Source organism: Danio rerio, chromosome 4 (genome assembly GCF_052040795.2).
Source record: "Danio rerio strain M-AB ecotype USA chromosome 4, GRCz13ab, whole genome shotgun sequence".
Lineage (NCBI taxonomy): Eukaryota > Metazoa > Chordata > Actinopteri > Cypriniformes > Danionidae > Danio > Danio rerio.
In genome coordinates this window covers 16,339,323-16,361,129 of record NC_141024.2, presented here as the reverse complement: position 1 = coordinate 16,361,129, position 21,807 = coordinate 16,339,323, and the positions used below count along the sequence as shown (strand labels likewise).

At 32.3% G+C, this 21,807-nt stretch overlaps 1 protein-coding gene across 1 annotated transcript in view; it reads right to left on the bottom strand.

Moving 5' to 3' along the window:
• exoc4 (exocyst complex component 4) overlaps window positions 1-21,807 on the bottom strand; it is a 207,420-nt gene that overhangs the window by 4,143 nt on the left and 181,470 nt on the right. The window contains exons 15-17 of the mRNA NM_001030134.2: window positions 17,234-17,375; window positions 12,938-13,116; window positions 12,700-12,859 (exon numbers count right to left, since the gene is read on the bottom strand). Coding sequence (NP_001025305.1) covers window positions 12,700-12,859; window positions 12,938-13,116; window positions 17,234-17,375 — 481 coding nt within the window. The remainder of the gene's footprint in view (window positions 1-12,699; window positions 12,860-12,937; window positions 13,117-17,233; window positions 17,376-21,807) is intronic.

Genomic DNA, 21,807 nt, shown 5'->3' with positions numbered 1-21,807 from the left:
ACCCTGTACATTATAGTATATTATAAAAATGTTTTCAATCGCTGAAATCAAGCTAAAATAAAATATGTGAACCGATTGACAATTTTAAAAATAAAATTATTATAAAATATTTATGATTATTATATTAAAATGTTTTTAATAGCTAAAATCAAGCAAAAACAAAAATAAATAACCTAACTTCGGTTTCTCTATCAACTTTAAGCATTTTATGATATTACATTACATGATATTATATTATAAAACTGTTTCAATAGCTGAAATCAAGCTAAAGTAAACTATGTGAACCGATTGACAATTTAAAAAATTTAATTACTGAAACAAAAACATAATTAAAAGTAAAGGCACTAGTATAAAAAATATTTAAAGCCAGACATATTTAGAAAACCTTACTAACTTTATGTTCTTTTAATTAAAATTTTTGTTCTAATAAAAAAGAACAGTATACAGTATTTATGGTAATACATGTACTTTTGCTTGCATGTGTATGTATTGTGTGTGTGCAGAGTAAGTGTAAGGTCAATATACTCTCTCTCTCTCTCTCTCTCTCTCTCTCTCTATATATATATATATATATATATATATATATATATATACAGTTGAAGTCAGAATTATTAGCCCCCTGTATTATTAGCGCCCCTGTTTATTTTTTTTCCCCAATTTCTGTTTAATGGAGGGAAGATTGTTTCAGCACATTTCTAAGCATAATAGTTTTAAAAACTTATTTCTAATAACAGATGTATTTTGTCTTTGTCATGATGACAGTAAATAATATTTTACTTGAAATTTTTCAAGACACTTCTATACAGCTTAAAGTGACATTTAAAAGCTTAACTAGGGTAATAAGGTGCACTAGGCAGGTTAGGGTAATTAGTCAAATTATTGTATGATGATGGTTTGTTCTGTAGACTATCCAAAAAAGAATTAGCTTAAAGGGGCTAATAATTTTGTCCCAAAAATGTTTTTAAAAAAATTAATAACTACTTTTATTCTAGCCGAAATAAAACAAATAAGACTTTCTTCAGAAGAAAAAATATTATCAGACACACTGTAAAAATGTCATTGCTCTGTTAAACATCATTTGGGAAATATTTAAAAAAGAAAATAAAAATCAAAAGGGGGCTAATAATTCTGACTTCAACTGTATATATATATATATATATATATATATATATATATATATATATATATATATATATACTATACTACACTATACTCATCAACAGAAATATAGTAATATTGTAAAACATGTATAAAAATAGTTGTAAATAATAAAATAATAGTAAAAGTGTAGTTTTATTTTATATATATATATATATATATATATATATATATATATATATATATATATATATATATATATATATATATATATATATATATATATATATATGTTTGCGTACTTTATTTTTTATAATATCTTATTAAAAGACAAACTCATAACTGGAAAATTAAAAGTTACTGACACTGATATTGTTATAGTTTAGCTCATGATTGATTTTTAAAAATTACTTATTTAATGTTCATAATGTTTTTGTAATGCTTTTTTTTGTACAGTTACTCCCTGCCCACCGTCCCACGTCAGATAAACAGCAGTCAGTGACAGAGACAGACTCGGATAAAGCTGAAATACAGCTCATAAGTCAAAAATACCAAGTAAGTTTATCATGTGTCACACATAGCCATGGTGATTATAGCGGTTAAGAATTAGAAAGTTAGATTTTACTGTATTTATTACAAACGTGCTCTGTTTAAAAACATTTTAAACTTATAAAACTCACAGAGAATTGTAGAAACTATTTTAATCCCACTTAAAGTTCTGTGGACATGTGTATACGTGTTATTATAGAAACATGGTGCCTGTCAATTAATTTCGGTGGGTGGGGCAAACCGCACTCCTATGCCACGTTGCAGTGAGCCTCAATATCACTGGGATTTGGGTCATATTTTAAGATCCTGAAATTTAAAAAAAAAATAGACTTGTTGGGTTTATATCACTACAATATAACAGTGGATACACTATACACACAGTTCTGTCCAAACAGCTTACAAAGCTTACAAAAGTAGATTTTCATCAAAATGAATGTGTTAAATGTTGCGTTGTATAAAGGTTTTTAGCTAGTCTCCTATTAAAGTGGAAAATTTTGAGTAATTTGGGTGTTGATTTTGCTTCATACAATACGGAGTGCTGTGTGTGAGATTGTGTCCTGTTTTGAGTGTTAATGAGCAGTCAGTGCAGGTCTGTGGATTAACACCCGGTGCAGGAAGGGTTACTGGGACACTGTACTGTCAGACCGGTTATAAATGACTGTGTTTTCTCTCTGTCAGAGATGAATGGGGGTTAATGGAACTGGCCTTCCTCTGTCCTGCAGCTGCACTTGTGCTCACATTCACACTTTTTTGGCACAATTTCAGAATCTTATTTCATGAATCTGGCTGAATATGCTGTGACCATTTAGGGCTTTTTGTGTTAAGTGTTAATCTGCTGAATTAGAGCTCAGCGATATTAAGGCGTAAGGCCAACTCTATTATTTCCAAGTTCTTAAAGAAGTTTTCATCATGAAGGTTTAGCAGATGTGCATGCATGCACATTTGTATGTGTGTGTGTGTGACGTTAGTAAAAGTGAGGGTGTAGGATGATTGCTAGGGCATTGCAATGCAGTTGTTTTTTTAATAATAAAAATCTTAATTTCTTAAACTTGTTAATTTTAGAACTGTATAATAACTTGATAATTAGTAAAAAAATAACTATAAAAAAGAAAAATAAATGCATTAAACATAAATAATTAAGATATTTCATTTAGTTAACTTTTTTGTAATTTATTGTATAAAATCATTAACTAAAATAAAATAAAATTTCATTGAAATTTGATAAATTTATTTAATTAAATATAAAAATGTCAATGAAAAATTGTGTTTTTTTCTTAATTTTTATTTTCATTTTCATGTAGTCTATTAAATTAAAGTAAATTAAAAGTAAAATCAATTATAACTATAAAAACAAACAAATAACATGTTTCTTATTTTACTGTATAAAGCAATACTATTTTATTTACATTAATGATTTACTAAAATAATAACAAAATTAGTAAAACAAAAATACAAAATTACTGCACAAAATTTGTACTAAAATATAAATGTACAATTACAACAAAATCAAGTTTTCGTAAAACTTCAATAGTATCTCATTGATACTAATATAACATGCTGTTTTCAATTTATTTACCTTTACGATCTATAGATATAACCCTAGTCCTACCTTCTCTGTACAATTGAATGATACAACTGATAGATTGACTGATTAAAAAATAAGCATTATAGTAGTCACATACATAAAAAATACACAGAAAGAATGGTAAATACCCAAAATAATAATTATAAACACACTTTAAATCAGTCATCTTCAACCCCCTGGCTGTCGACTGGTACCAGTCAGTGGATCAATTGGTACTAGGTCGCACAAGAAATCATTCGTTATTTCCATTTTGTTTATAAACTGAGTCTGAATAATGTTTTATTTTGAAAAATGACAGTCTCTTGCTTGCATCTCAGTCACTTGAGCTCCCAAATTTAACCCATAAGCAGCAAAATGAGAAAGAAACAGATCTCTTTGGAAAGTGTCTTTGCTAAGAGGAAAAGGCCCAGTGAAGGACCATCGAACTGCCAATGAATAGATCTGCAATGCATTTGTCAACAAATCAGGTGAATCCACCAAGTCTGTGCAAGAAGATCAACTGCTGGAGAGCACAAATGATGGCAGCTTTTTAAGGGCCGTTTGCACGTCTTTTCTAGAGTTTGTGCAAGTTCGTTATTTCCAATGGAGGTGGAGGCGAGTCGCATGACAACTGACCGATCAGCTTCAGCTTGTATGGGATATACACAATTAGGTTGACTAATGATCTCAGACAAACACAGAACACCAAAACGCTGCAGTGCTGTGTAATGTTCTCCATAAATAAAACCTGTATCAGAGTGACAGCAATGTTTTGTCAGCTTTTGTCTAAAAAAATGGTTGAAGGTCGCATAGCAACCTACGAACCAACCCCCTGGTCCACAGTAAAATTGTCAAGCATTGACTGGTCTGCAATCATAAAAATGTTGGAGACCACTGTTTTAAATTCTATATAAGATTTATTTAGACTAAAATAGTACGTTAGTAATCTTAAAAAAAATCTTTCTTCTTTTTCTTTTGCATGTTTTCCACTCATTCTGAAGTTCACAACCCCAAACACTTACACTATCTGGCATGGCTTTAGTATTTAAATCTGCTCCATGATAACTAAAAAAACTGTCCATTTTCCACCACTGCACCTTTAAAGGCGAGAGCTTGTATAAAATGGGCCACTGGAGTCAGAAGTGCGTCGAGCACCTTGCAGGACTGTGGCAGTTTGATAGGAGTCCTGCTGGCTCAGGTCTTTTCTGAGAGATTCAGAGGAGTCGCCTGTACTGATGAGGTCAAAACACATTCAGCTCTTATCACCCCGTTACAAATGTGCCTCTGCAGCAGAAATAGAGGATGTAAAGGCCTTTGTGTGTGTGTATATGTGTATGCATATACTCTTGTGTAAGTGTCTCCTTGAACTACATGTCTAATAAGCAATGCATGTTTTCCTAGTCTGTTCGTCAGCAGCGTGTTTGGGCAAGAGGTCAGTGTAAAACTGCTTCAATAAAAAATGCTCAGTGGTTAGCACTGTCGCCTCACAACAAGAAGGTCGCTGGTTCCAGTCCCAGTTGGGTCAGTTGCCATTTCTGTGTGTTCTCTGCGAGTTTGCATGTTCTCCCCATGTTTGTGTGGGTTTCCACCGGGTGCTGCTGTTTTCTCCACAGTCCAACGATATGCGCTATGGGTGAATTGGATGAACTAAATTGGCCGTAGTGTATAAGTGTGTTTGTGACTGAGAGAGTGTATTGGTGTTTCCCAGTACTGGGTTGCAGCTGGAAGGACATCCACTGCATAAAACATTTGCTGGAATAGTTGGCAGTTTATTCTGCTGTGGCGACCCCTGATAAATAAGGCACTAAGGAAAATGGAAAGAAAGTAAGGAAAATGAATGAATTCACAACAGGTTTCATGAATGCAAGGCTTTACAATCATGATTCAGCACACTGAACTGCATAACATTACTTTTCATCTCATGTTCTTTAATCGATGCTGTGCTGTTTTGCTATCATTGAGATACTATGTATCTTTCTATATATCTGTCTTTGCATACACAGATTTTTTTTTAACTATTTAATGTTTTGGTCACACTTTACAATAAGGTTCATTAGTTAATGTTAATTAATGCATTTACTAACATGAACAAACAATGAACAATACATTTACTACTTTATTTATTCATGTTAGTAGACATTAGGTAATGAAAACACAGTTGTTTATTGTTAGTTCATGTTAACTCATGGTGCATTAACTAATGTTAACAAGCATGGACTTGGATGTTAATAATGCATTAGTACATGTTTAATTATGATTAATAAATGCTGTACAGGTGTTGTTCATGATTAGTTCATGTTAGTAAATGCATTAACTAATGAACCTTATTGTAATGTGTGACCAATGTTTTTGTTTTAAAACATTTAACTTTTATTACGGTTATCAATGTCCACTCAATTCTGGCATCTTTGATTCATGAAAATTGACATATTGAAAATGCAAAAGACCCTGTTTTAGCTTGTATACATTGATGTTGTGTTTTAATATACTGTATATGGACTGAGGTGTTGTTTATAATAGCTTTTATTTTAAAATAACAATTTAGAGTTAAAATGGTCCTCATGCATAATGGTATAATGGTAATTTTACTGCGTTTCAGAAAAACAATCTCCCTTCACAATATACACTATAAAAAATGTCCACTTTGTGTATTTTTTTACTTACTAACTAACTAACTAACTAACTAACTAACTAACTAACTAACTAACTAACTAACTAACTAACTAACTAACTAAGTAAAGTATAGCCAAAATATTCAGAACTTTAAATAACGTTTTGAATTTTTACTTTAACTTTACATTATTACTTTATTTTAACTTTACATAAATAAATCAATTATGAGGATTACATTAACAATTTCAGTGTCAGGGACTTTTCATTTGAAATAAATTCTATACATTTTCTTAATTTTTCAAATACATTTTCATCTGATTAAAAAAATATTTCTATTTCAGCCCCTGGTTATATTTCAGAGCTATACAATTACTATACATCAACCCGTGAGATCTCTTTGCTCGAAGAATCAACTTTAATTGACAGTTCCGCAATTACACATGAAATGTTGAGGTGATACAGCTGTTTCAGTAGCAGCTCCAAGACTTAGGAATGAATTTCCATTCTCCTTAAGAACATCTCCTACCTTGAAGTCATTTCAAAGGTCACTGAAAACACGCTTATTTTCTGGCTTCTTTCTTGTTTTCATGTTTTAATTATTTTTATGTTCAGCACTTTGGTACACATTGTGGTTAGTTGAAAGTGCTCTAGAAATAGAGTTGAGAGTTTTTAAAAATAAAATGTAAAAATATATAATATAATATAATTTAATATAATATAATGTAATGTAATATAATATAATATAATATAATATAATATAATATAATATAATATAATATAATATAATATAATATAATATAATATAATATAATATAATATAATATAATATAATATAATAATATTAAAGTTCAATTTCAGGTTTTTTAAATTATAGCAGACAATTTATTAAACAATATAAAATAATACAATATATTCACTTTTTGAACTGATTAAATTATTAGATCAATTAAAAAACACATTTCTTGAAAATGGACAGTTTGAACAGTTTTCTTTTATTTGTTTTTAACAATTTATACCAATAAACTTGATCCTTATTCTAAATAGCCAAATAATACTACTACAGTTTGGGACATACTAATTAAATTTTCTAATACTATTTTGGATGCATTGTATGCGAATTGGGACGCAGTGTTAGATTAAATAAAACAGATATGGAGAAAAGCCTCATGTTACACACATACACACACGCAGAAAGAGCAATGTGCTGTCAGAGTAGCAGGCGGTTTGCTTTGTGGTTATCAGGAGCACAGAGGAGCCGTGGTGTAAACAGTCTCAGCCGTCACCCTGACACGTTGGCTAAATGTCCTTTTTCCACACACTTTTACAAATGGCCTCACAAGACAGGTGCTTTTCCTACAGCTCGACCCCTGACCCGTGCATGTCAGTCAGCCCGTCTCTGAGCTGTGAATTTCCTAGCAAATTCACCTTTCCTTCCTCAATCTGTAAGCATGTTTTAGATTTCACATAGCAGAAGAGAGAAAACATGATCAAAATATCTGGAATGGCTGGGTTTCCACAAAATAGCATGAAGGTTACACATTTTACATTTTAGAATTCCACAACTTTCTACAGTCAATTTATTCCAGACTTTCTGTGTTTTTTAAACCATTGAACTGTTAACCAGGCAATGAGATTATAGTAAATATTTTTAAGAATAAAAACAACAACAACAACAACAATAATATTTATTATTATTATTATTATTATTATTATTATTATTATTATTATTATTATTATTACTCTCATTGGTAGTCATCCCATTGACTATTATAAATTGCTTATTTACATATAGATAACTGCCACTGATATTTATCTATGTACATACACTACAAATTATACTCACTAAGGCTGCAATTACAGGATGGAAAATCCAATAAAACAGTAAATTGTAAAATATTTTTATAGATTAAAAAAACACTTTTTTAATATATTCATATATTTTAAGGCATTTTTTTCTGTGTCTGTAAAGTTTAATGTTCAGGAATAAAACTTAATTTTTTCACTTGGTGCTCAAAAACATTTCTTAATATGTCAAACAGGATTCTTGAACAACGATTTAGAATACAAATTGCTACAAATAAGAATTGAGGATGCACCAATAGGGTTTTCTTTCCTTTTGTTAAATAATAAGGACACAAATACATTAGTTAACATGGCAGATACTTGTAAAGCATTTAATCATTGTGATAGTGTTTCAACAAATGCAAATATAACTTTGGATTTTAATCATGTAAATGTAAGTATTATAAAATGAAACTGTATGAACTAACAAAGAAAGGATGTGAAAATTACTTACATTAACAAAATAATAGTTAATAACTTAGTATTTGTTATTCATACTCAAAAAAGAGTTTATCTTAAAGTTTTGACAGTTTCTTCTAACTAAAAATCTAAGAAATAAACTGCATTAAAAGTTTAAAAAAGGTGAAATTGCTGACAATTTTGAAATGTAATGTGTACATTATACCCACAGTTCCAAAACAGTAAAAAAACTCTACTAAATTTTGTTCAAAAATCTAATTTACAAATAAATAAAAAATCTAATAAAATACAAGTTTCAAACTTGACCAATTCAATGCATACTTGTTTTAAATCTCTATTAATATTATTTATGATTGTAAAACCTTAGTTATGTAACTTTCTCCTCTTTTAACATTTAACACTGTTATATAACATTTTAAATCAGTTTTTAATAGTTTAGGTTATTTGTTGTTTTTATTCCTTATGCTTAGTTTGTGATTATTGATTTATTAATTTTTTTTTCAGTTTAGTCCCTTTATTAATCAGGGGTCGCTACCGCAGAATGAATCGCCAACTTATCCAGCATATGTTTTACGCAGTGAATGCCCTTCCAGAATGCAACCCAACACTGGCAAACATCCATACAATCTCCTTTACACACATACACGATTTTAAGCTCACCCAATTCACCTATAACGCATGTCTTTGGACTGTGAGGGAAACCGGAGCACCCAGAGGAAACCCACGCTAACGGGGAGAACAAACTATTCCTAGCTAAGGCTCAAACCAGGGACCTTCTAGCTGTGAGGCGACAGCGCTCCCCACTGAGCCACCCTAGTTTATTTTATGATACTTTTTTTTAAAAATGTAAAACACTTTGAATTGCCATTGAGTATGAAATGTGCTATAAATAAACTTGCTTTGCCATGCTACAACTGTAACCAACCCAAATAGTTTAACCAAATATTGTAGCAAGACAATCCAAAATGTAACTAGGTTTCCACATGCATATGCATGGACAAATTCTATAAAACTCTGTTATTCTCCCGTTATTTATTCTATCAATTCAGCCACTTTAGCCAATACTCAGGAGCTGAAAACCTCACAAGCATGCCTTCGCCCCAAACTGCCGTCTGGTGCCAGTTTTTGGGTGACGTTGATTAGACATTAGCGAGGCACCTGCAGGACGCTGGGACAGGGCCTGGCTCGGTCTACGGCTGCGAGCAGATGGTGTGTGTATGTGCATGCGCGCAAACATGTAGCAAGAGTAAAAAAAAAAAAAAGCACTCTGGCTTATGCTTGGGGACTAGACCAACACCAGGCACAAGGTCATCTCAATGAAGAACTCCCGGTAAAGTTGTTTACTCCTGATTTAAACATCAAAACCTCTGGCAGCAGCCCTGAGCACTCAAATTACGACGTTTGTACTCGCATAAATAAGTAAACACGCTCACATTCAGGAGCTTTTAAGCTGTGCTTCTGCTCCGACTCAGTGCTTTTAATCACTAGATGGCACTGTGACCAAGGCCTGGCGTTAAAAGCAGACGAGCGCCGTTGGGTTTGGCCACTGCACTGCTCAGCTTTAACTCAAATCGATGGTTATTACTGTGTCCTTGGCCCAGTCGCCCACAGCAAGCATTCAGATGGGAGAGCGGCCAGCGATTCCCCGTCTTCCTCATGGGCTTTTCTCCATTTCCCAACATCCACGTATATACCTTGGTCTCTCTCAATGAATCCCTCAACAGGCAGACGTTCAAAGCTGAATGTAAATGACAGGGGTGCAGCTGCAGGAGTTCGCCTCTATAGTGATCTCTTATTATCTCGTTTTGCAAGAGCTTTATGAGGATAATGCCAATGTATTCATGGGGGGTCTGTGTGTGTGTGTGTTTGCGTGTAGGAGGGGTCAATCACAGAAGCCTTGATAGAGTAAACAATGTACTGTAATTCTAATCACCACCTGTACCACTCATGCATCATATATGAAAGAGAGAGAGAGAGAGAGAGAGAGAGAGGGGGAGAGGGATAGGGAGATAAAGAGAGAGAGAGTTCAATAAGTCAGCACTGTAATAATCATGCAAGAATTCCGCCGGGTATTGATTCACATTGTTTGTACAGCAAAATGCACATTACTCTTTTTAATTTAACTGCACTGACAGTGATTTTCAGATAAAACAATTTTAGACACATGCTGTTAGTTTTATACAGTCTGGAGAGAGTCAATATTTATTAACTGATTCTGTTTACGGTAACACTGTTCAATATATACTCATTTGGTAAATTATTGTTTTTTTTATTATTATTATTAACTGATATGAATTAAGAATGAGCAATTTGTATCTATAAAAGTATTCACCTTATTCTCCGCCGACGAGCGGGCGCTGCCATTTGAATCTTTTTGTCTCGCGACTTCCGGTCTCATTCACTTCCATTCATTTTTTGAATGAAAAAAACTGCTCGTTACGCTGCTTGATGTTGCAATGTGATATTTTCTTGTTATATTATTCTACTTGGTCTATGTAGTCATGCAAACATTTGTTTGTAGAGCAAGTAGTTTGACCATTTTCTGCCATTTATTATTCCTAGTCATTACTCCCATAGGCGACTGAATCGGAAGTTCTAAGACAATCGCGAAAACAAGCGCACTTCCGCATTTTAGAATAAGGTCAATATACTGTGTGTGTGTGTGTGTGTGTGTGTGTATATATATATATATATATATATATATATATATAGAATGAGATCAAATAGTTACGAATTGCCGTGAGATTGTTTTGGTTAGGATTGTTTATATATATATATATATATATATATATATATATATATATATATATATATATATATATATATATATATATATATATATATATATATATATATATATACATACATATACATATATATATATATATATATATATATATATATATATATATATATATATTATTGTTATATGATATGCTCATCACTTATTGACGGTTGGGTTTAGGGGCGGGGTTGGGTGCCATGCCTCCTTTTTAAAATTGTACATTTTCGTCCAACTAAGCTCATACGAATTTGTACAAATTAGCCACTAAACTGACAAAACGTAAAATACTTATGTTTCCTCATGAGATCAGGCTGTTCTAACATATGCAACATTTGATCCTAAACAATGTATTAGGACTTTGTGTAAATTAATGTGGTTAACTAACGTTGAAATGAAAGCTTATTGTTTTTTTCCTAAAATTAATGATAAAGAACGTAAAATAAAAACTAAATATAAACGCTTTGTTAACTGGAAAAATATACTAAAAGACACGTTTTAAACGCATTCATTAACCTAAATTAACGTTGATTATATTACTGCATCAAATATTATTGAATGAAATTTTGCTAACAAGAACTAACAACAAAAAGCTGTATATTTATTGATTATTGTTAAGAAAGACAAATAAAAATAAATATGTAACAAATGTATATAAAGCTAGTTCATGTTAGTTACCAGTGTTACCAATAAATTAAAAAAATAAACTATAAAACTTAAAAAAAAATGCTAATTAAGTGTCACAGCTAAAGAAAACAAAAAAACTAAAATAGAAATAAATAATCAATTCCAACCATCTGTTGAATTAATGCGATCTAATAAAAACTTGGGTTAGTCGGATATTGAATCTAACACAGATAAAAATGAGGCTGTGGGTGTCAGTCTCCCAGTCCTTACATCAATATAGAAAAGTACTGGATCAAGTCATTTTCACAACTCCCAACTTTTAAAACAGTTCTTGCCCACGTTATCTTTTCTTTTTTTCTCTGAACAATGGATAAGTTGTTAAATATCGGTAAAACTTTCGTTCAGAGCAGCGTTTTCATTCTTGTCCAAAATAAACATGATATTACCCCTACTAAACTACAGCTAAAGTCAGAATTATTAGCCCTCCTGAACATTTTTCCCTAATTTCTGTTTAATTTCTAAACATGATAGTTTTAATAACTCATTTCTAATAACTCATGTATTATATCATGGTCATTATGAGAGTTTCAAGATTTCAAGAAACTAGTATTCAGCTTAAAGTGCAATTTAAAGGCTAAACTAGGTAAATTAGGTTAACTAGACAAGTTAATTAGTAATTAGGCAAGTCATGGTATAACAGTGCTTTATTCTGTAGACAACTGAAAAGAGTTGCTTTATGAGGGTTAATAATATTGACTCAAAAATGTTTTTTTATTTTTTATCTTTTTATTAAAAACTGCTTTTATTGAAACCAAAATAAAAACAAATCCGACTTCTATAGAAGAAAAAATATTATGGGAAATACTGGGAAAAAGTTCTTGCTCTTTTAATCATTATTTGGGAAATTTTTTAAAAGAGAGAAAGAAAAAAAAGTCACAGGATGGCTAATAATTATGACTTCAGCTCTATATGAACGCTAAACAAGCTTTATTATACATGGCATCCCAAAAATACAGTAGCTAAAAACGTTTTGTACATTATATATATATATATATATATATATATATATATATATATATATATATATATATATGTGTGTGTGTGTGTGTGTGTGTGTGTGTGTGTGTGTGTGTGTGTGTGTGTGTGTGTGTGTGTGTGTGTGTGTGTGTGTGTGTGTGTGTGTGTGTGTGTGTTTACAATCTACCTGGCGAAATCCAGATCAGCCTCGCGTGACATGGTGATGTTGGTCAGGTTCTGCTGGAGCACAAAGATATTTCTGCACATCTTCTTTATGCCAGACTCACTGATGCGCTTGAAGTACTGAGCTCCGTTTATCAGGATGCAGGAGATCAGGTGACCCAGACCTGCAGAGACAGGAAAGCAGTCAGAAAAGAAAGATGGCTTCGGGCATGGGCTACCTGTTGAGGCGAGATGTCACTCACCCTCAAAAATATACTGAAACTTGTGCTGCTGCAGGGCGGCTCCCATCACCTCCTCGATGGCACTGATGTCTTTATTCAGCTTCACCACCAGGGGGTCATAGTCCATGCTGGCTGCATTAGCCACGATGGCGTAGTTGCCTTGTTTTGCCAGAGGGATCAGATAATGGAAACAGTGAACCCTGATGGGGCAAAGACGACAAGCACCGAATGACAATTACTAGCCGAGATAGACAAGAACTTTCCTGAAGATTGGGAAATATGATTTGATTTAACTAGCACAGGATTTTATCTCAAAATGAGTATTTTTTTCCACATTAAACAGTTTTTTAATCTGACAATCCTGAAAAACCCTAATTAAGATGTTTTAGATTAGGATAACTAATTATTTCTAGGTATTTTTTAATAAATTTTGTTTTTAATTTGGTTGCTCCCAAGTGACAATAATCTATTTAAAAACAAATAGTTAAATAAAAACAGTTAACACAATATTATAATAGTTTTAAAAAGTTCCTTTGTAGTTAATACAGAATTATGTAATCAGTCATTATAAATCTATTATTATTAATATATGTCACATGACTGAATACTTAAATAATTAAATATATGAGTGTCATTAGCTACTAGTTATAATAATAAAACTAATATTATTGTAATGACACCCTAATATGAAATGATTCATATGTATGCACGCATGTGTGTGTATATATATATATATATATATATATAATGTATATATTAAATTATTTATATATTTATTTATTATTATTGTCATCATTATTATTATTATATTTATACATGTAAACATGAATAATTATGTGAATTATTTAAAATATAAGTATCATTACTACTATTAGATGTAATAATAATAATAATAAAAATAATAATAATAATAATGTAATGACACTAATGTGTGAAATGATTCATATGTTTTTATATATTATTTTTAAAATTATATTATATAGATATATATTTACATATTATTACATGAAATATATTATATACATGAAAACATGAATAAATATATGAATAATTTAATATAGGAGTATCCTTACTACAATTAGTAATAATAATAACACTAATAATATTGTAATGATACTCGTATATTAAATGATTCATATGTGAAATTATATTTATACATGCAAATATAAATATACAAATCATTTGATATATGTGTAAGTATTATTATTAATAATAATGATACCACTATGTATCATTTCTATTGCTACATATATATATATATATATATATATATATATATATATATATATATATATATATATATATATATATACAAACAAAAAAATAAATATTACATTATGCTATACTACTATTAGTATTTACATATTAAATGTTATTATTATTTGTTATCATAGATGTATATACACCTACAGCTACTACTAATATTAATACATTGAATCTAGTTGTGTATTTTTATTGTTTACCTAAGAAAAGCAGCTTTTTATGAATCACATTTTCAAATGAGAATTTTGCCATAAACACTTATAACATATAAACATATATACATACATAGATACACATTTTAGACAAATGAAACCAATCTAAATGTGTTTTTTTATTTATTTGTGATCATGAACGTCCAGTGTTAGTACTCTAGACTGTGATCTGTCCCCGGAGAAACTCCAGATGCTGGTGTTGAATATCTTACTCCACATCTTCACTCTATAAAACTGACTGAACTGGGATGATGGAATGTGCTGTGAGCAGGTGTGTAAGATTGTGTGTTCACTTTTGTGTGTGTGAACAATCTGTGAAGTGTTCATGGGCTCATAAACCTGCATCTAGGTGTACAGATAAAGAGTGTGCTTCCACGACAGAAACCAAGAGAGAGAAGCTGAGATGGAGAGGTTTCCATAATGGCCTCCAACAGCCCTGCAATAACCCTCCCCTTCCTCGTTCAGCATTACAGAAGCTTTAAGGCAAGCCGTCCGCTACAAAACCATAAACCCTGCGTCTTCTTCCTCTTCTTACCTCCCTCTCATGGCTTAATTTACCCTCAAGCACTGTCAAGGGAAATTTGCTTGATGGAAAAAGTCAATAACGCGTAGCATGGGAGCCGCGAGTTATTGTTTCCAAATCATAAACAGGATCACATAAGCTAAATGATATCACAGAATAATCGGGCCGAGCAGGAGGGAGGACTTGTGGAGGAGGGTGCACAGAGTGAACGACCCATTTGGTGCTCTTTTGGGCCGGGCAGACCCTAAAAATACATGCCGTTTAATACTGATGAGGTTGACGGTGAATTTAGTATGCAGTTAGATTGTGTTTGTCGATGATATAGCCAAAGCAAAGTTCTATTTCATTTTGTTTTGCATATTGTTATGGAACGTGCTGACACTGCAGAAGCATTTTAAGTGCTTAAATGAGTATGTAAATATATGCTACGCTCTTCTCTTAATAACAAAATAAACAACAAAAAGGATAGTAGTAAGAAAATCACATTTAAAGGAACACACTTTTTAAAAAAATATTTATTTTATTAATTAATTACCATAATTTATTTTAGAACTAAATAGTTTTAATGTTTTTTTTAACCCATTGAGCAGATCTCTAGGTTGATGGGAGCACTTTTACCTATATCACCCTAGAAAGTAAATAATAATAAAAAATTTCTGCTTGTCTTACACTGTAAAACTCAAAAAGTTAAGGTAAGTCAAACGTTTGAGGATAGCAATCGCTACAAACCATTTAAGTTCAAAAACTAATCCTAATGAGCACTGTGAACTTAATTTATTTGAGTAAACGAAGCAATTTGAGCACAGTAAAACCTGACCAATGAAAAGAACTCAAACCAACTGAGTACTGTAAAACCTAATAAGTTAAGGCAATTCAAACCGTTCGAGGAAACCGATTACAATAAACCATTTGAGTTGAAAAAGAAATTAATCTAAACTGGGAACTAACTCCGTTTAAGTTGAAGTAATGAGGTATTTAGTTACTTCCTAACACTGAGTTCAAAACTCTTTTCAAATGAGTAGAACTAACTTTCAGCCAATTTTGAGTTAAACACACTCAATTCATTTGAGAAAGTTGACTGTTGGGTTTTATAGTGACAATGAAACCACAAAAATAAATGGAGAAAAATATGGAAACGGCTCAGTCCTGGGTTTCTGCAGGTTTTATTTAATCAAATTTTAGACTTTTTAAAGACTCCTTTAAGACCATTAGAAATAAAATTTTAGACTTATACAAGTTTAAAGACTAAGGATTTTTCTCAAATGACGTGGTATTATCCTGAGGAATCGTGCAATTGTTCATAGTTTTTTCCGCAAAAGTAGGAAATTTAACTTGGGGAATTTGCTTTAAAAACATACAACAGTTGTTGTGAATTGTATGTCTTTTTAATAAAAAAAAAACTTAAATTTAAAAAATAAGGTTTTATCGAGATGGATATATCATATTGAGCAACTTTACTTGGACAAAGCAAAACTAGGAGTGGTTTAAAATTATTTAAGACCTACAACACAACATTCCAGTGAATTCAAGACTTACCAAGGCCTAAAATTTAGTTTTTGAAATTTAAGACATTTTAAGAGCCTGCGAACAACCTGTGGTCATTTTTGAGTGAGAACCAGCGGTTTATGGGGTCACACTTTAATTTGATGGTCCATTTGTAGAATTTAGGTTACACTGCAACTAATTATCGTCAGATTATAAGTAGACTGTTAGGTTGGGGATAGGGTTATTGTAAGTTGACATGTACTTGCAAAGTTTCTTATAGTCAGTAAATGTGTTTAAGAAGCAATATCAGCAGATACTAAGCAGACAGTCTACTAATACTCAAATGCACCATCAAAATAAAGTGTTTCCGTTTATGGTAGCATGATCTATGCTAAGCTAAGCTAAACTAAAAGTCATCCTGTCAGACCCAGAGATCATTTGAATGGGAAAAAAGGCAAAACTTAACTGTTTTACTCTCAAAAAGTAGAATGTAGCTTTAAGAAAGTATCTAGTCATAGCAAAACGAATATTGTAGCATATTAGAATTATAACTTTAGTTTCTCATATAGCAGCTCTCTGCTCGTTTCACTCATGACTGACTTTGACGGACTGAACAAAAGAAATTAACTGGAAAAAATGTTCAATCCAACTTACTATTAAAGCACACACATTATAAGAAAAATAAAACTTTACATGAAATAAACTGCGGCACTGTTGCCTCACAGCAAGAAGGCTGTAAGAGCAAGAGCCTCGGCAATCATTTTTTGGGGGAACGATCCCTTTAATACATGCATCTGGCATCTTCTCGGATTTAGATGAAGTGGTCAGACCTACCTAACCTCCAGATGCAGCACCAGCAGGCAGCGGTCAGCGATGTCTTGAAATGATCTGGAGAGGTCAGTCAACGTCTGGAGAATCTGCTCTCGGCTGCGAACGCTCTCACTGTTCACCTGTGCATCTGAGCCTGGGGATACACCTACACAAAAGACCAAATAAGAGCCATAAAAAAAACCTGAAAAACAGATTTATAGCCAATATACTGACAACAAGTAGAATAGCTTCCTGAATTTCTTATGAAATTTAACAATTGACTATATTATAGATTTTGTTTTTACTTTTGGCCACGTAGAATAGATCCAGCTTGCATAATTCATGAATGCATAGCATAAACTTGCTAACTATTAAAACTTGCTAGGTCATTTTATAAACAAACAGCAAGAAACATCAGAAATAAACATTGCATTTTAACTAAAAAAACTTGTAAATGTACTCTAATAATCTTTATTTAGCATATTTTACAGCCTATTCAATGAGACACACAGCCAGAGGATGACTATCAAACAGAAAAGTGTGTGTGTGTGTGCAAGAATGAAACTATGCAATCAATGAGGCACGACAAGATGGCGATGGACACTGACTTCCTGCAACTCTCTACGGCATCTCTGCACTTCTGAAGGTCACATTCACACACATATTAGAAGAAACTAGAGTGTGTGTGTGGACGGACGTGTTTGCTGTACTGATGGATGCTGGTTTGCTCACATGGCCCTTGGTCCCTTGTGTTTGTACAGCAAAATGGGCACTGCCATTGAACAATTACATATATACACATAGTCCATCATCAAAAGAGATAGAAGGGGCAGCACATGTTTATATATGTGTGTGTTCATTTGGTAGTTAATTACTGTCTGTCTGTAACTCTTAGCTGGAAAAAGGTTTGTGGGAGATAAGGTTGTGTTTGGCATGGAATGATTAAAAAAACGCTTGAAGACAAGGAGTACAAATATAGCAGCGACGACCAGGTGGAAGATTAGAGGCACTGGGCCACCGAGGACTGATCTGTAATTCCAGAGAGCGGAGAAAATGTCCCTGATGTGACGGCCTGCGGATAACAGAACTGTCAGGTCGTTAGAACAAGCAAACAGTCCATTTCAATCCTATTTTGCAGGTCATTTAAACTCCATAGCAAATCAGTAATTACCTTATTTTATTTATACTGAAAATGTGAGCTAATCTAAAATTAAGGTGAGCCATTTTTTCACTCTCACATCCTTTTAAACCCAGAAGACCTTACAGTACTTCTACTGTAAAATCACAAAAAGAAGTGGTCATTGTTGGGAAAAAGAAATATATTTTAAACATATCTTTGTCTCTTTTTCTTTTCATTAAACAATTGTATTTGTATTGCTTAAAGATGATATATAAACTGAACTTATTCTGTTGAGTGAGTAGACGAAGCTGATAGAAATGTCCAAAATGATTGTCTAAAATTAACTTGAGCTTTGCAGCGAAACTTCCTGTAAGCAGAAATGTGTTGAACACAGAATATGTGCTGCTGAGAAGTCTTATGCTTTTAATGTTGTGCAGAGAATTTGTAGAAAAGGAGGACGTATGTATGGGTGCGGCCAATGAAGGACTGGAGAATAATTGACAAGTGATGAATTTCACTAAACTCCACCTGTTAATATCAGCTGCATGTCTATGAAAGTTGAAGTCAGGAAATAAGAGTTGTTGCGGACCTCCTGAATGTGGCTCTTGCATTGCATTGACAATCCCAGAATTCTGTGAATTGAATTATTCATTTGTATTCAATAGATTACTTATATTTTTGACATTGAAGAAAAACCTCTCCTGACCATTTTTATTGAACATGCATGGAATTGATTAACTATTGCATCATCATCCTGCTCCTTTTTGTATATAACTAAAGTAATCATTTTAAATCTGTATATACAGTTGAAGTCAGAATTATTAGCCTGCCAGAATTATTAGACCCCCTTTTTATTTTTTTCCCCAATTTCTGTCTAAAAGGGAGACAATTTTTCCGAACACATTTTTAAACATAATAGTTTTATTAACTCATTTCTAATAACTGTTTTATTTTATCTTTGCCATGATGACAGTAAATAATATTTGACTAGATATTTTTCAAGACACTTCTATACAGCTTAAAGTGACATTTAAAGGCTTAACTAGATTAATCAGGTTAACTAGGCAGGTTAGGGTAATTAGGCAAGTTAAAATACAAGTAAACGATAGTTTGTTATAAAAAAAAATAGCTTAAAGTGGCTAATAATTTTTTCCCTAAAATGGTGTTTAAAAAATTAAAAACTGCTTTTATTCTAGCCGAAATAAAACAAGTAAGATTTTCTCCAGAAAAAAAGAAGAAATATATCAGACATACTGTGAAAATGTCTTTACTCTGTTAAACATAATTTAGGAAATATTTAAAAAAGAAAATTCAAAGGGGGGGCTTATAATTCTGACTTCAACTGTATGTGCATGCTGTATATACCTTGATTATAATTAAGCCTGCATAATTATATATTAGCTATTTTCTAATTGCTTTTATGAAATTAATTATTTATCAAATATTTTCCAAGTGCTGCTTAATTGAGGGTTTTGTATTATGTTTGTTTTAATAACTAATTTCCAATTACTAATTTATTTCGTCTTTGTCATGATGACAGAACATATTACTTAATTAGTTATTTTGCCAGAAACTAGTATTCAGCCTAAAGTTCAATTATAGACTTAACTAGATTAATTAGGTTAAGTAGACAAGTGCAGTTAATTAGGCAAATCGTTGGACAACATTGGCTTGTTTTGACGCCAATCAAGAAAAAAAGAGATCATTTTTTTTTTCTAAAAAAACTGCTTTAAATCCAGCTAAAACTAAAAAGAAAAAAAGAAAAACTAAAAGAAATAAGACTTTCTTCAGCAGAAAAAAATGTAGCAGGCAAAAAAATATACAGTGGGGGAAAATAAGTATTGAATACATCATGTTTTTTCCTGGGAATAATATTTCTAAAGGAGCATTTGACAAGGAAATGAACCAAAATTTAGTAAAAACCCAAACAAAAAGTATTATGTGTAAAAACAATGGACACAATGAGAAAGTACCGAACTACTGAAACACATTAATAATTTTTATAAAAAGCTTTTTTTGGTGATGGAAGCTTAAAGACCAATCTCATATGGAGAATGAAGTCATGTGCATTGCTCAGGTGGGATTTTATTCACAGACTTCAACTGAGTGTAAACATCTTGATTGTTCTGTGGGTCTCATCTATCAAATCTGATCTTTTTTTTTTGTATTTTGCATTGGCTGGGCCATCCTACAGCTTGATTTTCTTTCTCTGAAAACATTTGAGAGTTTCCTTGGCTGTGTTTGGATCATTGTCTTGCTGAAATGTCCACTCTGGTTTCATCTTCATCATGCTGCTAATGTAGATGTTAAGCTGAAGCAGCTAATATTAATTTTACAATGACGAAGGGGAAAGGCTTGCTGAAGAACTACTGAAAGATTTCAGCAGCTGTCTGAGCTTTCACTGCCTTTCAACACCCCCCTTTCTTCATGCGTTCAATAATTTTTCTCTGTCATTTAATTTTATTACACATTACTTAATATGTGAACTATTTAGATTTGTTTTTTTTTGCATAAATGAATTTCAAGTTAAGCCAACGGCACCTTTAGAAATATGTTTTCAGAGAAAAACGGTGCCATGTACAGTAAAATGTACTTGTTATGTTAAACATCACTTAGGAAATATTCAAACGTGCGCACACACACAAACACACAAAATATAATTATGTTTATGAAATAATGACCATTCACATTAGCGTTACATTAATATATTACTTAATATTTAATTAAATATATTTTTTAATATTAAATTAAATCCTTGACAATATTTATCATATTTAACAATTCTCATTAAAAGTTTTAAACAAAGCTTCAAACAGATACTTTCAGAGTGCTTTTAATCGTTACCTGCTTTTGCATACCCAGCCAAAATAACACATTTACCAGTTGGGTGCAATCAAAAAAAAAAAAAAAAAAAGCCACTGTTTATTTAAGCCAGCTCATCATTTTAGCGAATTTGGAACGGAGCCTTTCATGAACAGCATGATCCAGACATCCACAATGTACTGCAAATCCAAAAGGAAGCCAATGCTGCACGCCAATTAACCTGCGCGTTTGAATTACGCAGTTAGTGTGAATTTCATCCATGTGTAGAGCTGGTTGTCAAGTTGTGGGTTTGTTAACACAAGTGTGCTCGTGTATACCCATTCCAACTGTCGGTGAGCGAGTGAGCAGCAAAGCATGGCTGCTCTGTTCGACGTCTGTGTGTGCCAGGACCCCCCGCCCCAGACCCCCACTGAGGGTGTGAGATTGAGATCGGGCCTGCTGTCCATCGCCTCTGAGCTCGTCCCACCGCGAGGGTGCGATCAAGGGCGTGCCACATGGGGCTGCCAATTCAGAACATCTCTTGCTTTTACTTATATGTGCTTTCATTTCTTTTATCGAAGGCTGTGCGCTTGCGTAGACGTGTGCCGTGTGTGTACGACGAGCTCATCCAATTATTTTCAAATCCTATCTCGCCTAAGCGTCTGTTCAATGCCAT